Source organism: Eleutherodactylus coqui, chromosome 5, assembly GCF_035609145.1.
Source record: "Eleutherodactylus coqui strain aEleCoq1 chromosome 5, aEleCoq1.hap1, whole genome shotgun sequence".
Lineage (NCBI taxonomy): Eukaryota > Metazoa > Chordata > Amphibia > Anura > Eleutherodactylidae > Eleutherodactylus > Eleutherodactylus coqui.
Window position 1 is genome coordinate 15,699,737 of NC_089841.1, and position 21,608 is coordinate 15,721,344.

Genomic DNA, 21,608 nt, shown 5'->3' on the forward strand with positions numbered 1-21,608 from the left:
ACTTCTGTATGGCTCATATTTAATGCACGATGTACATTACAAAGTGCATTAATATGGCCATACGGAAGTGTATAACCCCACTTGGTTTCGCGAGACCACCCCTTTAATTATGGGTGGATTGTGATAATAGTGGTGAAGATGGCTTCGTAGCCTCAATTTTGTATATTTTCAGCTATGCCTATGCTTCCTCTAAACTATGCTTTTTAGGTAGTTTGTTGTTGATTCTCTGGGACCTCAAAAGGATCCGGGCAGAGAGCCATTCTTGTCGGAGGCTTAAGTCTTGAGATCTTGACTCCCTCCCAACTGGTTGGCCACTAACAGGAGTGATGGCTTCAGTAAACAACACATCAGCATTGATACATAAGCACTTGCTTTGAGTGTAAAATAAGCTGGGGAGCCCCAATTGAGTTGGAGGCTCTGTATATCTTCACTGGGGCTTCCCCAACTGATGACCAGACAGATGATGCTTGGTAAATAATTAAACTTTGCTCGAAATTATTGCAAAAGTGTATGCGATAACATTTGCTATATGCAAATATATAAACAGCTCATGATGTGTATGGTCTTAATAAGGTCCAGCCTAGCCCTATGGCCAGACAATGCGTGTGTATGGACACAAATAACGTAAACACCACAGAGATGGACAATTTAACCCTCCCCTTCTCTGGGTGTCTTAAGAATGTACCTCTTTTACACTGGTTGGATGAAACATATACGTCCTTACTAGAGATGAGCGAGCATACTCGCTAAGGACAATTACTCGATCGAGCATTGTCCTTAGCGAGTACCTGCCCGCTCAGAAGAAAAGGTTCGGTTGCCGGCGCGGGTGAGAGGTGAGTTGCGGCAGTGAGCAGAGCGGAGTGGGGGGGAGAGAGGGAGAGAGAGATCTCCCCTCCGTTCCTCCCCGCTCTCCCCCGCCGGCAGCCAAATCTTTTCTTCTGAGCGGGCAGGTACTCGCTAAGAACAATGCTCGATCGAGTAATTGCCCTTAGCAAGTATGCTCGCTCATCTCTACTCCTTACCTGATGCAGAGCGAGCAGTAGCTCTATGCTGGTACCGGATGTATTGCAAATGTCTCACACCTCATTAACTAATATCAGATTGATCCATTCAAAACACCTTGAAAAACACCTAAAAATGACGAATTACTCATTGATTGAAACTGAGCAACATTTATGACTTACAAAAATTGAATATCTATAAAAAACAAAAATATAGACCGATCCTGGTCATCATTGGTATAACATTATTACAGGATGGTCACCCTCGGCAAAGATAATGCTGGACTGGCTATTACATCATGTAACATTTTTAACATTGTGGAATTGTCTTACATACAGTGAAAAAAACCCTCCTTTTTCATCTTTTAAGGAGGAAGTACCATAATGCATGTCATACTCTATGGAGCTGAATAAAACAAGGCGCAAGTGATGATCGCTTACTAAAGTGTGTATTCCGCATGAATCACTTAAGAATAGCTGATCAAAGATGGACTGTGCTTGGAAATGTGTTTTAGAATGATTTATTAATGCCGCTTAATGGAACACACAAAAAGCTATACACCTCTATAAAGTATTGTGTTCTGGTTTTGCTCGTCTCATAGTGACAATTGCACGCTTCTTTTCCTAACCAGTTGCCATGGGTTCCTGCGATGGTAGTACCATACAGGGTATTAACATGTATGGGGGGAGAGGTGGGAAATCACCCTTCTCCCAGTGCTAAATAAGGCAATCTGACCCCGTAGAAGAGGGACAGCTTGGGAGGAGATTAGTAAGCTGGCATGGGATAATGAGACAAAGCAGAAGCAGTCACAAGACAGAGAATGTTAGAGAATATATCTACGTAACAGAGCCAAATTACATCTTTATATAATTAAATTTCTTGTTGTGATGAAAATTATACGTGTAGCTTTGAGAAAATAAGATGAAATATATTAAGAGGCTTTTAGCTACAGGGTGTAGTTTTGCTTAGCTGCTTCAGCTTGTCTATCAAGATGAGACGGCCAGAAGAAACACCCTTGATTAGAGACTAAGATGACATAGCAGGTGCTCTTATGGTGGAAAACAAAATGACAAAGCAGAACTAGTGTTCTATAACATTCTACAAACGTCATGCTTGTTTTATTGGTTAGGAAGATAGGCAAACCCTTTCATTAAGACTATAAATGTTGTTGTATAATAGAATAAAGAGATCATTCTGATTACACCAGCCTGAGTGTGACCTGTTCATTTCCAAAGCAGCTGCTTTTGGTATATAACAAATTTGACACAAGCAAGATATGTCTGGTCTGCAAAATTATTGCAAAATCAATGGATACATTCAGTGAAGGGCTGAGGGAATATTTGGGATGATGGCAGGTTCTTCGTCTGATTCATGTGTAACAAGACATGATTTCTCTGTAAAATATTTCCCACCTTCTGAACAAGCAAATGTCTTCTCCCCTGTGTGAATCCTCTTATGTCTAACAAGATATGATTTCATTGTAAAACATTTCCCACATTCTGAACATGAAAATGGCTTCTGTCCGGTGTGTATTTTCCTATGTACTATAAAATGTGATTGATCTGCAAAACATTTCCCACATTCTGAACATGAAAATGGCTTCTCTCCAGTGTGAACTCTCTCATGTTTAACAAGATGTGAAATCCGAGTAAAACATTTCCCACATTCTGAACATGAAAATGGCTTCTCCCCTGTGTGAATTCTCTCATGTATAACAAGATTTGATTTCATTGTAAAACATCTCCCACATTCTGAACATGAAAATGGATTCTCCCCTGTGTGAATTCTCTCATGGATAACCAGATTTGATTTAGTTGTAAAACATTCCCCACATTCTGAACATGAAAAAGGCTTCTCCCCTGTATGAATCCTTTTATGTGTAACAAGATAGGATTTCGTTGTAAAACATTTTCCACATTCTGAACATGAAAATGGCTTCTCTCTTATGTGAATCCGCCTATGTGTAACAAGATGTGATTTCTCTGTAAAACATTTCCCACATTCCGAACATGAAAATGGCTTCTCCCCTGTGTGAATTTTCTTATGTGTAACAAGATGTGATTTCCTTGTATAACATTTCCCACATTCCGGACATGAATACGGCTTCTCTTCTGTGTGAGCTCTTTGATGTTCTTCCCTTCTGTGACTTTTCTTCTGCTTATCAGTCAGAGATGAATCAGAAGATGGGAACTGTAGAAGAGGATCAGATGATGGCTCTATGCAATGATGGGCTAAGGAGATATCTGGGATAATGGCAGGTTCTTCATATGTATCTTGTGTGATACCACAATCTTCTGCTTTACAATCTGAAGATAGCAGACGTCTCTCTGAGCTCCAGGTGCCATCATCTGTCAAGTATAAAATTGATTTTACTATTTCACAAGCTATAATCATATTAATAAACAGCATGGTAGCTTCATGCTTAACTCTGTTGCCTTGCAGCACTGGGGTCCAGGGTTTAAATCTGACTATGGACAACAACTGCAGGGAGCTTGTATGTTCTTAGTGTGTTTGCATGGTTTTCCTCAGATACTTCAAAATACATGATATTAGGTGAATTTAAAAATTGAAAGCCCATACAGTACCTCAAATGTCAAGTGATACAAAGTGATGTAGAATATTCATGCGCTATATAAAGATAATTATATTTGTATAGAAACATTTCAATACTACAAGTCAGGTGGCAAAACTCAACTATTAACTCACTGAAAACAACTATGGCAAAACAGATCCCAGTCTATCAGTAGAGCTTAGAGCGAGGACCAGCAGATCATGATGTTCGGCCACCAGGCTGTTCTCTTGCAGTTCCCCCCTTCTGTGGTGAAGCCCCCCATCTTCACAGGGTCATGTATCAGTGTACCTGTCACCACTCTTTTAGTAAATGCTCAGTGGGGAACCATAAAGGTCCCTGTGAGTCAGTGCTATTAGGTGGTGTCCGTCTCATACTCTCCTGACTGCTCCATGTACTTTATCACTGAGGGGAGCAGTATGGTCATGTATGAAGAAGTCATGGTGGTGGAGCAAGTGTAAGGCCGGATTAATACACACACTAGTGCTGCCGCCTTACATTGTTTAGCTCCATACTAGAAGCCTAATAGAAAACACAAGAGTGCCACATCTAGCACATGCCATTATAACTGCCTACAATGTGGTCCATCCGGCTTCAGGCATGCCCGCTGATATGTCCTGGACAAGACAGTGCAGTATGCTACAGTATGTTGTCCATTATTTGGTGCCGTATCTATACCAGAGTATGCAAACGAAGCCTTCAGCTCCAAAACGAGAATAGCATACGCCATCTTCTGTTGAAATAAAAGACTTGTTCTTTATTTTTTTTTTTCTATTCCTGATGTTGAACAAAATATTTTCAAAAAACATCACCAAAAACTAAAAATTTGAATCTGGTCTTAGAAGTAACTAACTGTGGCTGCTAGTAATAATATGGGGTCCTGGGGGATCTATTAAAGGGTTGTGCAAAAGCACTTGCTGCAGAGTCCTCCAACAGCCTCGGGTTGCTTTTCTTGGTAGATCACCGAGTTCCAGTTACCCAGAGTATATATTTTCAACAGAGTTTGGCCAATTCTGCATCAAAATTATATAAGTTCTTTAGGCAAAAACAGCAACTAAAGCATCACATCGTTTTTTTGAGTCCCCTTTGAGCAGAATTCCTAACACTTACAGCAGTAACTTTCAAAGTAGTAACTAGTAACTTTGGTCTAGGTCTCCATTCTCTATTGTGTTAGCACATAGTTATGTCATAAGAGTTTAACAGGAGCTTTTGGTTCTGAACTCCAAAAATTGGGCACTTTTCCTCGATTCGTACTGACAGCAGATGATGAGGAAAGACTCACACATATATTCCCCATCCATATCATAAATGCCCATCCTGTGTTATCTCCTATAACGGATCACATTGTCAGCCATATTTAGTTTGTACTCCGGCTGAATGGGGGAATATACAGCAGAAAATCTGACAGATCCCAGAGCTTATAAATCTACATAACTATCTGCAGCCGCTGACCGAGGAGAATCTGTGACTCATCTCTGCTGTAGTTAGTGGTTACTACTCACCTGGACGGTTACCTGTAGGAATCTCCTCTTTACACCACTGATCGACCCGCACATTTGTCTCTGTAGTACTAATATTGGTCAGATCTTCATCCTGATACAAAAGCTGTGAGACAAATATTGTAAAAGTCAGCAGATGGTTGGAGAAGTCGTGTGGAAGGTTTTATGGCCTAATGACCTGACAGTTATCTGACAGTTATCTAAGCCACATAGCTGCTGGTCCAGAAGCTGGACATAGATATTACATGGCGGCTCAATGACCCCTCAGGATCCTCATATACATGTATATCCGGCATGGCTAGACACGTTGTCTCAGTGGAGGAGATCAGCATCTACCAAACACATCCGCTGCTTGTCTCAGGGAAATAAAGGAGCAGCTAGATATAAATCCAACCTGTTGGCTCCTTATTCCCACCAGCAGTCTCCACCGCCAGAACACTGGGAGAAGATCCAGACAAGATGTAATGTCTCTGGTCAGCGGTAATCCTGCCATCTCCACCGGCCTCATCACACAAGGAGAAGACATCTAATAAGACTGAAGACAAGAGCTTCACAGCCTTCTACAGATCAGAGGGACATCTCCATCTACCTGATGATCCTGTGGAAGAAGAGGACGGGGACATCTCTCTGGGGTTCTTCTCTTACTGGATGGAACTGCAGGAAACACAGACGGACACTGAAGTCATTCTTTATATACAGATAATAAAGTCCCCGTGGATTTAGTCCTGTCTATTACCTGGTGATGGGAGCGGCTGGTGGGTCTCCATCATGGCCTCCTCGTACAGATCCTTGTGTCCTTCTAAATACTCCCACTCCTCCATGGAGAAATAGACAGCGACATCCTGACACCTTATAGGAACCTGACAACACAATATACAGTCATCACCCAGAAACCTCCAGTGCTGTTACTGTATAATGTCCCAGCATTCTCTGCAGCGTCACCTCTCCAGTCAGCAGCTCAATCATCTTGTTGGTGAGTTCTAGAATCTTCTGTACATTGATGTCCTCATGTATCAGGGGGTGAGGTGGCGTTTCCGTGATTGGGCTCAGGTTTCTTCCCCATCCTTCATACACAGGGGCCTGACAGCCATCACCAGAGGTCTTCTTCACTACTGTGTAATCCTTTATAGGGGAAGACATCCATAATTTTCACTAAATTTCCAGAGTCCATCACCCTTAGTGACCAAGCCTGTTTGCGCCTTAGTGACGGAGCCAAATTTTGGAAATCTTACATGTGTCACTTTAACATTGAATAACTCCGTAAAGGTTTCACATATCCAAGTGATTCTGACATTGTTTCCACTAGATATTTTACTTCATTTAGGTGGTAAAAATAGCCCGATAAAATTTTGTGTATATTTATTAAAAATTCCAAAATTGGGAAACTTTTGGAAAAAATTTCATTTTTTTCACATTTCAATTGCAATATCTTAAATATGTACAAACATACTGTACACATTTTTGGACACACTTTTGAAAAACGTTCTTTTTTTTAACCATTCAGGAGACATACAAATTTAACATTGATTATCAATATTTTAAGGAACACTTTGTTTTCCTACACTAAGCCAAGATTGCAAAGACTCAAAGGTGTCCGAATAATAGACACCCCTACAAATGACACCATTTTAAATCTACACCCCTTAGTGTATTCACTGAGGGGGTCGGGAGGATTTTAACCCCACAGTTGTTTTAAGGAGTTAATGCAATTTAGAAGAGAAATATAACATTTCATATTTTATATACCGGTAATCTTTTTCTATAGTACACATGAAAATTAGGATTTTCATCCCAAAATAGATCACCCTGTTTGTCCTGTGTTCAGAAACATACCTATTGTGGCCCTAATATTATGTCTGTATGCACAACGGGGCCCAAACTGAAAGGAAATTTAGACCCCATTGCCCACTTGTAGAGCCCTTAAGTGACCAAAATGATAGAGAACCCCCACAAATAACCCCATTTTGAAAACTAGACCCCTTAATGAATTAATCTAGGTACACATTGCTTTTTTTGACCTCACAGCAACGCAAAAGGGAAAAAATAGGTATCCCTCCTTCTCCCTGTTTGAGGCAAACCCAACACTTTTTGGGGAGTATTTTTTGCATGCAGTTGAAGGGATGCAGAAAATGGCGCTTTGTGAGCCTTCACACCTCCTCGGACTGTAATGCATCCTGAGGTGCGGCGGTCTCAAAAAAAGGTGTTCAATGAGCTGCTCCTGGAACTGGAGGAAGCTCAGCGTTCCCGCCGATGATTTATAAACTACATACGCATTATATAGTGATCTGTATCAGGTAGATTGCTACTAGAGATGAGCGAACGTACTCGTTGAGGGCGATTTCGCACTCGAGCACCGCTTTTTCCGAGTAACTGACTACTTGGCCGAAAAGATTCGGGGGGCGCCGGGGGTAGCAGTGGGGAACAGGGGGGAGCTCTCTCTCTTCCACTCCCCTCTGCAATCCCCCACTCCAGTCTGGCGCCCCCCGAATCTTTTTGCCCGAGAAGTCAGTTACTCGAAAAAAGCGATGCTCGAGTGCGAAATCGCCCTAAAGGAGTACGTTCGCTCATCTCTAATCGCTACCTTTTTATACCAGGCTCTCACTTTGCACCTCACGAGATATGGCTGAAGCACTGGTCTGACAGATCGACGTCCCCCATAAATTTATTGTAATCTGTGACAAAGACCGTTTTTGTTTTCTGAGTTGCAGCCCCCCTCTCCCTTACTGCGGTGTCTGTGTGCACGGTTGATAGCATGTACACGTTTTTTCTGTCACGCCATTTTACAGCAAGCAAGGGATCATTTCCCAGCGCATAAGACGCTCACCTTTCTACACGCCTGGAAACCAGGGGTTGTGGGAATCCCACCCTATTGTTGCGCACAGTTCCGCAGGCCGTTGCATCTGCGTCGTGTAAGGCTTTGTACAGTGGGAGACTGGTGTAGTAGATGTCTGTTTAGATGTGGTACCCTTTATTTAAAAATGAGCCCACGAGCTTCCATGTGTGCCGATATTTTACAGTCAGTTATGGAGATTTAGTTGGCGGTCCCTGCCCTCATGAATAAAAAAATTGCAGGTATATGCACAAACGTTATAAAGCCTAACACACGTTTTGAGGGTATAAATTGGCGAAATGATAGACGGCCCTTAAAGCTCATGAGCGACTCGTCCACGGACAAATTTTTTTCTGGGGTACAAATATTTTTAAAGGAATCTTTAGTAGGGATATCAATCTATCATACGCCGGGTCATTTCTGGGGGAAATTGGGGCATTATTGGCGAAACGAAAAAAACGCATACTATTTTCATATCAGTGTCGGGGCATTATTGATGCAAATACAGGCATCGTGTGAATGGTACTCTGGACCAATAGGACTGTATTGAGGACCTAACAGGACAATTCCCCAAAATGTTTTAAACTTTGGAAATTTTTAGTGGTCCACGTCCCTAAATATATTTATTATATTTATTAAAGAAATGATATGGATGGCTGTGATTGGTATATCACAGCCACCCATGTCAGCAGGGACCAATCACTTTGGTCCCTGCGGGTTACTATACCAAAGTAACCACTGCATGCGCAGATCAGGGTGATGCCTTGTGCTTTGGGGGTTGTGGGGGACATTAGTGGAGTATTTTCATCTTCCCTCATGGATCCGATACATAGGGGGAGATTAAACTTTTACTTTTTAAACTCTTTATAAGCTTTTCCGTAATCGCCGGTATCCATTGGATACTGGTGATCACGGGGCTAGACACTGCTCTCCGCAGTCCCCGGTGACATATCTTGTCTTCCGACTACCTTTAGTAGCCGGGAGACAAGAGATTTCAAATTTTCTGGGCGATCCGGGCTTTTGCGCATGCGCCGTTATTTTCCCTGTGGCACACATGTGCAGAAACCTGAAGTGGCTCCAGATCACAGCCGGACATCACGGAGGACTGGGGTGAGTATTCTCAGCTGCCCTCATGGATCCGATCCATCAGGGCAGCTGAAACTGTTTTTTAAAACTTTTCAGTGATCGCCGGTATTCGTTGGATACCAGCGATCAGGGGCCTGGGGACCGCTCACTGCGGTCCCCAGTAACATCTCCTTACAGGAAATTTTAAATGTCCCACGCTGACCTGCTCTCGTGTGCATGTGCCGCCATTTTTCCTTTGGTACGCATGCGCAGAATATGGCAGAGGGTCCGTTCCGGACCACAGCAGTGGGGAGCATCGAGGGGGATCTAGGTGAGCAGTTTTAGTCCCTTACATGGAAGCAATCTGTGAGAGGAGCTGAAACTCAAACTTTTAAAAAACTTTTATGTATTTTAATGCGATCGCCGGTATCCGGTGAATACCGGTGATCATGTTACCGAGAGGGAGGGGGGGCTCCCTGCGGCCCGGGATGTCAGTTCCATGCTGTCGGTTACCTACAAGCACCGACAGCATGGAGCTGTCATGTACATAGCCCACGGGGCTTTAATCCCTGCAGGATGCATGTTTCTACTGCCTCAGAGATTAAAGCCCACTTAGGCAGGACGTAAAAACACTATGGGCTGGTCACTGAGCGCTTAATAAATATCACTACAGACATTTCCAGAGTCCATCACCTCTCCAGTGACATCTGTTATTACCATAGATAAGAATGATGTAATGCGACATCATCAGAATCTCTCACCTCTCCAATGACATCATCTGTTAATACCATAGATAAAAATGATGTGATGTGACATCATCGGAATCTCTCACCTCTCCAGTAAGCTGGAAGAGTATCTCTAGAGTGAGATTTAATATACTTTCTGCCGTCTTGTTCCTGTCCTTCTCCATCCTTCACGGGTCACTGAGGAAAACTCTCTTGTCTAGAAGAGATCAGAGGACCCGGTATTGTAGGAGCTGGATAGAGAGAGGACACAAAATCCAAGAGGAAATAATACAATTACTGGAGAGAATAAGGGGGAACATTTAGGGAGATATAACAGGAATCTGTTAGAAGTTTATGATACCCCAAATAAAAGCAGCATAACATCTAGGCTTCTCTTCACCTGGATCGGTTGGACTAACAGCTGATCCAGGCGGGGATCCGCCCGAATGACTCTTCTCCACGCTTCTGCTTATTCAAGTAGGTTTCCTATAAAACACTACACCGTTCTAGAATACATACAATATTGGTGCCTGCAATGTATGTGCCTGTTGTATTCTGCCCGATGGCTTAATACATCACAACTCCAGACAGCTTCCCTTTAAACAGTGGCACTTTAAGTCACTAATACATATTCAAGTTATGTGTTATTACAGCTTGAAGCAAAATTGCATGAAGGTGCTGATATGTATTTAGTGCTGACTGAAAATTTAACAATATACATGTCAAAAGTGTAAAAATTGTGTAGCTACAGTAGACAGAAGGGGCATGTGACCCGGGTGCAATGAGATGAAAGGAGGTGCCAGACCAGCCTATAGTCAAACGAGGCAATCAGCTAATCACTACAAGGAAGCTAAGAAGAACGCTATCACGGTGGAGGGGGAACATAGGGGTACGCTATCACAATGGAGGGGGAAAATAGGACGACGCTATCACGGTGGAGGGGGAAAATAGGAGGACTCTATCACGGTGGAGGGGGAAAATAGGAGGACGCTATCACCGTGGAGGGGGTACATAGGAGGACGCTATCACCGTGGAGGGGGTACATAGGAGGACGCTATCACCGTGGAGGGGGTACATAGGAGGACGCTATCACCGTGGAGGGGGTACATAGGAGGACGCTATCACCGTGGAGGGGGTACATAGGAGGACGCTATCACCGTGGAGGGGTTACATAGGAGGATGCTATCACCGTAGAGGGGGTACATAGGAGGACGCTATCACCGTGGAGCGGGAACATAGGAGGACGCTATCACCATGGAGGGGAAAAATAGGAGGACGCTATCACCGTGAAGGGGGAACATAGGAGGACGCTATCACCGTGGAGGGGGAACATAGTACGACGCTATCACTGTGGAGGGGGAACATAGGAGGACGCTATCACCGTGGAGGGGGAACATAGGACGACGCTATCACCGTGGAGGGGGAACATAGGACGACGCTATCACCGTGGAGGGGGAACATAGGACGACGCTATCACCGTGGAGGGGGAACATAGGACGACGCTATCACCGTGGAGGGGGAACATAGGACGACGCTATCACCGTGGAGGGGGAACATAGGACGACGCTATCACCGTGGAGGGGGAACATAGGACGACGCTATCACTGTGGACCTTTCATGATATCAAGAGCATGTGATCGGTCATGTGTGGGAGGAGTCAGACTCCAGGCTGTGCTATCGAGGGAGGTTCTTGCAGTTTTGTCAATAGACCAGAAAATTAGGATATTTCTGAGCAGCACAAAGAGATATGTTAATTTGTGAGGAAACATAGGAGGACTCTATCACGGTGGGGGGGGGGGGACATAGGAGGACGCTATCACGGTGGAGGGGGAACAAAGGAGGACGCTATCACGGTGGAGGGGGAACAAAGGAGGACGCTATCACGGTGGAGGGGGAACAAAGGAGGACGCTATCACGGTGGAGGGGGAACAAAGGAGGACGCTATCACGGTGGACGGGGAACAAAGGAGGACGCTATCACGGTGGAGGGGGAACAAAGGAGGACGCTATCACGGTGGAGGGGGAACAAAGGAGGACGCTATCACGGTGGAGGGGGAACAAAGGAGGACGCTATCACGGTGGAGGGGGAACAAAGGAGGACGCTATCACCGTGGAGGGGGAACAAAGGAGGACGCTATCACGGTGGAGGGGGAACAAAGGAAGACGCTATCACCGTGGAGGGGGTACATAGGAGGACGCTATCACCGTGGAGGGGGTACATAGGAGGACGCTATCACAGTGGAGGGGGTACATAGGAGGACGCTATCACCGTGGAGGGGGTACAAAGGAGGACGCTATCACCGTGGAGGGGGAACATAGGAGGACGCTATCACGGTGGAGGGGGTACATAGGAGGACGCTATCACCGTGGAGGGGGAACATAGGAGGACGCTATCACGGTGGAGGGGGAGCATAGGAGGACGCTATCACCGTGGAGGGGGTACATAGGAGGACGCTATCACCGTGGAGGGGGTACAAAGGAGGACGCTATCACCGTGGAGGGGGAACATAGGAGGACGCTATCACCGTGGAGGGGGTACATAGGAGGACGCTATCACCGTGGAGGGAGTACATAGGAGGACGCTATCACCGTGGAGGGAGTACATAGGAGGACGCTATCACCGTGGAGGGGGTACATAGGAGGACGCTATCACCGTGGAGCGGGTACAAAGGAGGACGCTATCACCGTGGAGCGGGTACAAAGGAGGACGCTATCACCGTGGAGCGGGTACAAAGGAGGACGCTATCACCGTGGAGCGGGTACAAAGGAGGACGCTATCACCGTGGAGGGGGAACATAGGAGGACGCTATCACCGTGGAGGGGGAACATAGGAGGACGCTATCACCGTGCAGGGGGAACATAGGAGGACGCTATCACCGTGGAGGGGGAACATAGGAGGACGCTATCACCGTGGAGGGGGAACATAGGAGGACGCTATCACCGTGGAGGGGGAACATAGGAGGACGCTATCACCGTGGAGGGGGAACATAGGAGGACGCTATCACCGTGGAGGGGGAACATAGGAGGACGCTATCACCGTGGAGGGGGAACATAGGAGGACGCTATCACCGTGGAGGGGGAACATAGGAGGACGCTATCACCGTGGAGGGGGAACATAGGAGGACGCTATCACCGTGGAGGGGGAACATAGGAGGACGCTATCACCGTGGAGGGGGAACATAGGAGGACGCTATCACCGTGGAGGGGGAACATAGGAGGACGCCATCACCGTGGAGGGGGAACATAGGAGGACGCTATCACCGTGGAGGGGGAACATAGGAGGACGCTATCACCGTGGAGGGGGAACATAGGACGACGCTATTACTGTGGACCTTTCATGATATCAAGAGCGTGTGATCGGTCATGTGTGGGAGAAGTCAGACTGCTATTGAGGGAGGTTCTTGCAGTTCAACAGCCCAGAAAATTAAGATATTACTGAGCAGCACAAAGAGATACGTTAATTTGTGAGGGAGCATGGGACGACGCCATCACCGTGGAGGGGGAGCATGGGACGACGCCATCACCGTGGAGGGGGAGCATGGGACGACGCCATCACCGTGGAGGGGGAGCATGGGACGACGCCATCACCGTGGAGGGGGAGCATGGGACGACGCCATCACCGTGGAGGGGGAGCATGGGACGACGCCATCACCGTGGAGGGGGAGCATGGGACGACGCCATCACCGTGGAGGGGGAGCATGGGACGACGCCATCACCGTGGAGGGGGAGCATGGGACGACGCCATCACCGTGGAGGGGGAGCATGGGACGACGCCATCACCGTGGAGGGGGAGCATGGGACGACGCCATCACCGTGGAGGGGGAGCATGGGACGACGCCATCACCGTGGAGGGGGAGCATGGGACGACGCCATCACCGTGGAGGGGGAGCATGGGACGACGCCATCACCGTGGAGGGGGAGCATGGGACGACGCCATCACCGTGGAGGGGGAGCATGGGACGACGCCATCACCGTGGAGGGGGAGCATGGGACGACGCCATCACCGTGGAGGGGGAGCATGGGACGACGCCATCACCGTGGAGGGGGAGCATGGGACGACGCCATCACCGTGGAGGGGGAGCATGGGACGACGCCATCACCGTGGAGGGGGAGCATGGGACGACGCCATCACCGTGGAGGGGGAGCATGGGACGACGCCATCACCGTGGAGGGGGAGCATGGGACGACGCCATCACCGTGGAGGGGGAGCATGGGACGACGCCATCACCGTGGAGGGGGAGCATGGGACGACGCCATCACCGTGGAGGGGGAGCATGGGACGACGCCATCACCGTGGAGGGGGAGCATGGGACGACGCCATCACCGTGGAGGGGGAGCATGGGACGACGCCATCACCGTGGAGGGGGAACATAGGTCAACACCATCACCGTGGAGGGGGAATATAGTAGGACGCTATCACTGTGGAGAGGGAACATAGGAGGATGTTATCACTGTGGAGGGAACGTAGGAGGATGCTATCACTGTGGAGGGAACGTAGGGGGATGCTATCACTGTGGAGGGAACATAGGAGGATGCTATCACTGTGGAGGGAACGTAGAAGGATGCTATCACTAAGGAGGGAACGTAGGGGGATGCTATCACTGTGGAGGGAACGTAGGGGGATGCTATCACTATGGAGGGAACGTAGGGGGATGCTATCACTGTGGAGGGAACGTAGGGGGATGCTATCACTGTGGAGGGAACGTAGGGGGATGCTATCACTGTGGAGGGAACGTAGGGGGATGCTATCACTGTGGAGGGAACGTAGGGGGATGCTATCACTGTGGAGGGAACGTAGGGGGATGCTATCACTGTGGAGGGAACGTAGGGGGATGCTATCACTGTGGAGGGAACGTAGGGGGATGCTATCACTGTGGAGGGAACGTAGGGGGATGCTATCACTGTGGAGGGAACGTAGGGGGATGCTATCACTGTGGAGGGAACGTAGGGGGATGCTATCACTGTGGAGGGAACGTAGGGGGATGCTATCACTGTGGAGGGAACGTAGGGGGATGCTATCACTGTGGAGGGAACGTAGGGGGATGCTATCACTGTGGAGGGAACGTAGGGGGATGCTATCACTGTGGAGGGAACGTAGGGGGATGCTATCACTGTGGAGGGAACGTAGGGGGATGCTATCACTGTGGAGGGAACGTAGGGGGATGCTATCACTGTGGAGGGAACGTAGGGGGATGCTATCACTGTGGAGGGAACGTAGGGGGATGCTATCACTGTGGAGGGAACGTAGGGGGATGCTATCACTGTGGAGGGAACGTAGGGGGATGCTATCACTGTGGAGGGAACGTAGGGGGATGCTATCACTGTGGAGGGAACGTAGGGGGATGCTATCACTGTGGAGGGAACGTAGGGGGATGCTATCACTGTGGAGGGAACGTAGGGGGATGCTATCACTGTGGAGGGAACGTAGGGGGATGCTATCACTGTGGAGGGAACGTAGGGGGATGCTATCACTGTGGAGGGAACGTAGGGGGATGCTATCACTGTGGAGGGAACGTAGGGGGATGCTATCACTGTGGAGGGAACGTAGGGGGATGCTATCACTGTGGAGGGAACGTAGGGGGATGCTATCACTGTGGAGGGAACGTAGGGGGATGCTATCACTGTGGAGGGAACGTAGGGGGATGCTATCACTGTGGAGGGAACGTAGGGGGATGCTATCACTGTGGAGGGAACGTAGGGGGATGCTATCACTGTGGAGGGAACGTAGGGGGATGCTATCACTGTGGAGGGAACGTAGGGGGATGCTATCACTGTGGAGGGAACGTAGGGGGATGCTATCACTGTGGAGGGAACGTAGGGGGATGCTATCACTGTGGAGGGAACGTAGGGGGATGCTATCACTGTGGAGGGAACGTAGGGGGATGCTATCACTGTGGAGGGAACGTAGGGGGATGCTATCACTGTGGAGGGAACGTAGGGGGATGCTATCACTGTGGAGGGAACGTAGGGGGATGCTATCACTGTGGAGGGAACGTAGGGGGATGCTATCACTGTGGAGGGAACGTAGGAGGATGCTATCACTGTGGAGGGAACGTAGGGGGATGCTATCACTGTGGAGGGAACGTAGGAGGATGCTATCACTGTGGAGGGAACGTAGGGGGATGCTATCACTGTGGAGGGAACGTAGGGGGATGCTATCACTGTGGAGGGAACGTAGGGGGATGCTATCACTGTGGAGGGAACGTAGGGGGATGCTATCACTGTGGAGGGAACGTAGGGGGATGCTATCACTGTGGAGGGAACGTAGGGGGATGCTATCACTGTGGAGGGAACGTAGGAGGATGCTATCACTGTGGAGGGAACGTAGGAGGATGCTATCACTGTGGAGGGAACGTAGAAGGATGCTATCACTGTGGAGGGAACGTAGAAGGATGCTATCACTGTGGAGGGAACGTAGGAGAACACTAGAGATGAGCAAGCATGCTCGTTTGAGCATTAGCATACTCGAAAGTACTCGTTACTCGAGCGAGCACCACGCAGTGTTCGAGAAAATTTCACCCTCTCCTCCCCACATGTTTAGCGGCTTCTTTAGCCAATGAATATGCAGGGAAGGTTTTGGCACCTCCTGCTATGACGTGCCAACTCTGTGCATGTCTATAGCAGTGATTGGCTGGATCATAAAATCTCAGGTCACCTGATGCTCGCCTCATACAGAGATTGGATTAGCTGAGGGACAGAGCTGCTGTGAATGAGTGAGAGCGTTAGTACAAGTTACAAGGAGTGTTTAGGCAGGGATCCATCTTCAAAGAACCCAACAGTCCTTTTAAGGACTACAACTCCACTTTTGTGCATCATCAGTTTGGCTGCCTGGGACCAGTAGTGCGCACAAAGCATTCACAAGCATCCCGGCTGTATACTGCATACTGTTACCGGTTCTATACAGTATACTGGTACTGGTGTATACAGACTATATAGGAACTAACAAAACTCCCCTTTTTTATTTTTTGTTCTTGGCTCAAAGCATTTGCATAATAGGCCCAAGTGTGTGTCCTGTTGATCCACACTATAACACAAGACTGTACTCATTTTACACTGTCTTTTTTTCACTTAAAACACAAAAAATACCTCGCAGTTTGCGTAGCATTTTGACGCAGTGCATTATACAAAATGATCAACACTAGGGGTAAGGGTCGAGGACGAGGACGTGGTTGTGGGCATCTGAATGAGGGTGTGGGCAGAGGCCGAGGTTCTGGGATGGGTGAAACAGTGCCTGCTGCTGAGGGAGAAGTAGAACATTGCGTATCCACGCTCCCTAGCTTCATCTCACAGTTTGCAGGTCCGCGTGGTACGCCATTATTAAAACTACAACTGTGCGATCAGGTGATGACGTGGATAGCGGATAATGCGTCCAGTAATTTATCCACCACCCTGTCTTCCAGGCAGTCCACTCACGCTAGCCAAGGGACTGGACCTGTGAATCCACACACTAATTCTCCTTCCTCCCAGCCTCGTCACTCCAGGAAAAGGAGAGATTCAGAACAGGCATTTTCACAGGAACTGTTCTCATGTCCTTTCCCTGAGTCGCAAACAAGTTTGTCGTGACCGATGCCCAAAATTTGGACCTTTCACAGTCTCCAGGTGATGAGGGTGGGGACTTCCAAGTAATGTCTCAAGAGGTATTTGTTGATGATGATTATGAGACACAGTTGTCTGTCAGTGAGGTTGTTGTTAGGGAAGTAAGTCTGAGGGAGGAGCAGACTGAGGAGTCAGAGGAAGAGCTTGTGGATGATGAGGTGGCTGACCCGATCTGGGTTGGTAAGCCTACTAAATACTGAAGACAGAACTTCAGAAGGGGAGGCAAGTGCAACACCAGAACAGGTTGGAAGAGGCAGTGGGAGAGGCAGGGACAGAGCAGGTAATCCCCCTACTGTTGCCCACAGCACCTCCTCACGGTAAGCTCCCGTGCAGAGGGCTAGGTGTTCGATGGTCTGTTGGTTTTTTAACGAGAGCATGGATGACCGGCAAACAGTGGTGTGCAACCTGTGCTGCACCAAGATCAGCAGGGGAGCCACCACTACCAGCCTGACCACCACCAGCATGCGCAGGCGTATGACAGCTAAGCACCTGAAGAACAAAGGCCATCCACTGCCTGCGGGTCACCCACTGCCACTTCCCTGTGTCACATGCTGGCAGTGAGATGCAATCCCCCTCCTAGGATGCAGGCATGAGCATCTCCCCGCCTTCATCTACCCCTTCACCTGCACTGAAAGCGCCGACAGGCTTACACTTTCCTCAGACTTCTCTTCTCCACCGCTGGAAAGCAGCTTAACATAAAGTATCTTTAAGCTGGAACTGGAGAACCATGCACCCTCTGTCACCCCAAAAAAGGGTAGAAGGAGCTTGGTCTATCATTCTCTGATTTTCCTCCTGTAGTAGACATGATGATTAGTTAGCGTAAAATGTCTACTGATTTGTAATAAACTAGACGTATTATGCAGCTGTAGTGATTTAACTCTGTAGAGGCTAATGGCTGCATAATTTCATTATGGTAATTGCTGGACAATGGCATGGTGAAAGATGTGTGTTTTATAACTTTAGCCCAATACAAAGTTCCACTGCAGCCTCTAAGAGTTAAATCACATTCCTATATTGTGTTTTACTTGTATCCATGTTGGGCGTTCTCCTCCCACCTTCAACTTCTCCTCCACTCTCAGACAAAGAACTACTTCTGCTGACCGCATGCTGGGAGGACAAAGTCCACACATACACTGGACTTGAGAGAAGGGTGGGGAGGGGGACAGGGAATTCTATATGACCCAGCGAATAAGAATATGTATACGTTACTGATGTAATCTGTTATACGCCCATAAAGGGCAGGTATTATGTGTTTCAATAAATTAGGGCTCTGGGATTGTAACTCAAGAGAGCTGGTTGAGATTCAAAGCTGATAACTTGTGTCCGATTGGTTTCTTTCATTATGTGTGCACACTATACAATTAGGAAGCTACAGAATACCCTGAAAACCTGCTGGAGAAAAATATAATCCAGTACACTCCTCCTCCTCCTCCTAAACCAGCATTCAGCAGGCTGAACAGCCAATTCTTTAGAGGGCCAAAAGGCTCTGTAAAAACTATTTTTTTCAGAGAGATGCCTCCAGGTTCTCGCCCCCAATTTTGAAGAGGTTCACCACTAGAGTTCAGCAAACATGCTGGTTCCAGCTTCATACGTCCTCAGAGTCCATAAATGTATCCCAGCGCACTCACTAGCTATCTGGCACCGAGACAGAATGAATTGTCCTGGTTTGGCCACTCTAATTTCTTCATAGTACATGCTGTCTTTTCCTGGGGCACTGGTTAACAAGCCCCTCGGGGAGAGGCAGGGGCTAGGACAGGCGGTAGCTTGCCTGTCGGTGGACCGGCACCTGGATCCCATTAAGCAAGTACGAGCTCTATGTTAAAAAAATATTTCAGGGGTTAACCTGCACTCTGGGTAAACAAATCTTTCAGGGGTACACCTGCACTCTGGGTAAACAAATCTTTCAGGGGTTCGCCTATACTCTTGGTAAACAAATCTTTTATGGGTTCACCTGCACTCTTTGTAAACAAATCCTTTTAGGGGCTCAACTGCACTCTGGGTAAAAAAAAATTCTGTTTTAGAATGGGTTGTTGAATTGTGGAGATGTGTAGAAGTACTGGCATCTGAGTCCCCTTTATGCCCACATTTGTGGCTCATGAAATTTTGTGATGGAGCTGGCGCGGGATTGCAATTAGGATCATATGTTAATTTATCAGCAATTCTCATCAGCATTGTGGGCTATTGCCCACAATTTCAAAGAGGGTCGCTGCCAGGCCCTGCCAACCCTCTGCAGTGTGTGTCTCCTGTTCCTCCTCATCCAATGCGCACTTATAAATAGACATGAGAGTGGTGTGGCTATCAAGCGACCCTGTGGCATGAGTACAGGTTGACGCTGCTCTGGGAAAAATTTCAGTAAGCTGTGGCCTACCGAGTAGGCGAAGGGGTGTGCCTTACCCTGTATGGGATGGGTACAGTTAGACGCTGCGCTTCTGTGGTGTTTCCATGACTTTCTGATGTTTTCAGGTGAATCACACACCCTCCCCTATACAGAGCATGGGTCACCTTGAAAAGTGCTCAAGTCTCCTATTGACTTCAATGAGGTTCGTTACTCGAAACGAGTTCTCCAGCGTTACAAAAAGTTCGGCTCGAGTAACGTGCACCTGAGCATTTTGGTGCTCGCTCATCTCTAGAGGACGCTATCACTGAGAAGGTAACATAGGAGGAGGCTATCATCGGACATTTGCATTAGAATGTCGCACATGGAATTTCACGCTGACTGATAAATCTAAACACTGAACTTCGGCTCTAACTATATAAAATTCATGTCAGCAATCTGAAACGGCCGAGCGGATCTGTGATGCGAAGATTTCATGTAAATGTTCCCATGTGAGCGACTGAAGAGACGCAGCGATGCCGCAGAAAGTTACCGATGCAATGTCGCCGGCAGCCATGGAAACAAGGTGTGCAGAGGCGCCCCAAACTGAGTGTTTGCATCAGGGGCCCGCAGCCTTTAGCTCCACCCCTGGGGCCACAGAGTGGCGTGTACAGCCGAGATGCATTTTGGCGCGGTTTCACATGGATGGTTAAATGGTGGCACAATTGTGCAGGTAAACAGCGGCTTTAAGCTGCTCCCACACATGAACTTGGCAAAGCGCCATGATTTCAAATGCAGCGCACTGCAAATAATTTACAAACTGCACAACACGCTGATCAGCAAATTTTTCAGCCACATCTCGGCTGTCCAGAAGCAGCACTGTGGGCCATTACCTCCAGATGTCCAGGACACACATACCTCCACCTGCAACCACACAGCAGCCGTGTGCTTAAAGGACCTATGATGATGAAACTGTCATGTGATCAGTTGTGATTGGGAGGAGTCAGGGATCACATGACCAGGAGGTATTAGTGTCTTGCAGTAGCTTGCTGGGCTGGTTGTGATCCCTGCTGAATGAGCTGAAGGAAACAAGATGTAGCAGAGCTGTGTGTGTGATGTGTGGGGGTCAGGATGGATGGAGTAGATCTGTGTGTGTGATGTGTGGGGGTCAGGATGGATGGAGTAGAGCTGTGTGTGTGATGTGTGGGGGTCAGGATGGATGGAGTAGAGCTGTGTGTGTGATGTGTGGGGGTCAGGATGGATGGAGTAGAGCTGTGTGTGTGATGTGTGGGGGTCAGGATGGATGGAGTAGAGCTGTGTGTGTGATGTGTGGGGGTCAGGATGGATGGAGTAGAGCTGTGTGTGTGATGTGTGGGGGTCAGGATGGATGGAGTAGAGCTGTGTGTGTGATGTGTGGGGGTCAGGATGGATGGAGTAGAGCTGTGTGTGTGATGTGTGGGGGTCAGGATGGATGGAGTAGAGCTGTGTGTGTGATGTGTGGGGGTCAGGATGGATGGAGTAGAGCTGTGTGTGTGATGTGTGGGGTCAGGATGGATGGAGTAGAGCTGTGTGTGATGTGTGGGGGTCAGGATGGATGGAGTAGAGCTGTGTGTGTGATGTGTGGGGGTCAGGATGGATGGAGTAGAGCTGTGTGTGTGATGTGTGGGGGTCAGGATGGATGGAGTAGAGCTGTGTGTGTGATGTGTGGGGGTCAGGATGGATGGAGTAGAGCTGTGTGTGTGATGTGTGGGGGTCAGGATGGATGGAGTAGAGCTGTGTGTGTGATGTGTGGGGGTCAGGATGGATGGAGTAGAGCTGTGTGTGTGATGTGTGGGGGTCAGGATGGATGGAGTAGAGCTGTGTGTGTGATGTGTGGGGGTCAGGATGGATGGAGCAGAGCTGTGTGTGTGATGTGTGGGGGTCAGGATGGATGGAGTAGAGCTGTGTGTGTGATGTGTGGGGTCAGGATGGATGGAGTAGAGCTGTGTGTGATGTGTGGGGGTCAGGAT

At 48.2% G+C, this 21,608-nt stretch overlaps 2 protein-coding genes across 3 annotated transcripts in view; one reads left to right on the forward strand and one right to left on the reverse strand.

The window, feature by feature from the left end:
* The window catches only part of LOC136628999 (zinc finger protein 678-like), a 284,392-nt gene that overhangs the window by 206,323 nt on the left and 56,461 nt on the right, over window positions 1-21,608 (forward strand). The gene's annotated exons all lie outside the window — the stretch shown is intronic.
* On the reverse strand, window positions 1,020-20,545 carry LOC136629026 (zinc finger protein 773-like). Of its 2 annotated transcripts, none has more exons than XM_066605143.1 (7): window positions 20,493-20,545; window positions 9,798-9,941; window positions 6,013-6,192; window positions 5,807-5,930; window positions 5,660-5,724; window positions 5,086-5,176; window positions 1,020-3,350 (listed from the first exon to the last, which is right to left on the reverse strand). In XM_066605143.1, the coding sequence occupies exons 2-7, from the start codon at window positions 9,873-9,875 to the stop codon at window positions 2,320-2,322; spliced, it is 1,569 nt and encodes a 522-aa protein (XP_066461240.1). In that variant the 5' UTR covers window positions 9,876-9,941; window positions 20,493-20,545; the 3' UTR covers window positions 1,020-2,319. The 2 variants fall into 2 exon arrangements, with proteins under 2 accessions (XP_066461240.1, XP_066461239.1); XM_066605142.1 differs by having other exon boundaries at window positions 5,074-5,176.

Bases quoted from the DNA above. Each gene is read 5' to 3' on its own strand.
- LOC136629026 (XM_066605142.1), bottom strand. From the start codon at position 9,875: ATGGAGAAGGACAGGAACAAGACGGCAGAAAGTATATTAAATCTCACT. The intron at 5,725-5,806 runs GTAATAGACAGG...TGTTTCCTGCAG, and splicing joins CCAGCCGCTCCCATCACCAG to TTCCATCCAGTAAGAGAAGA. The intron at 3,351-5,073 runs GTGAGTAGTAAC...TATACTTGACAG, and splicing joins TCCTACAGGTAACCGTCCAG to ATGATGGCACCTGGAGCTCA.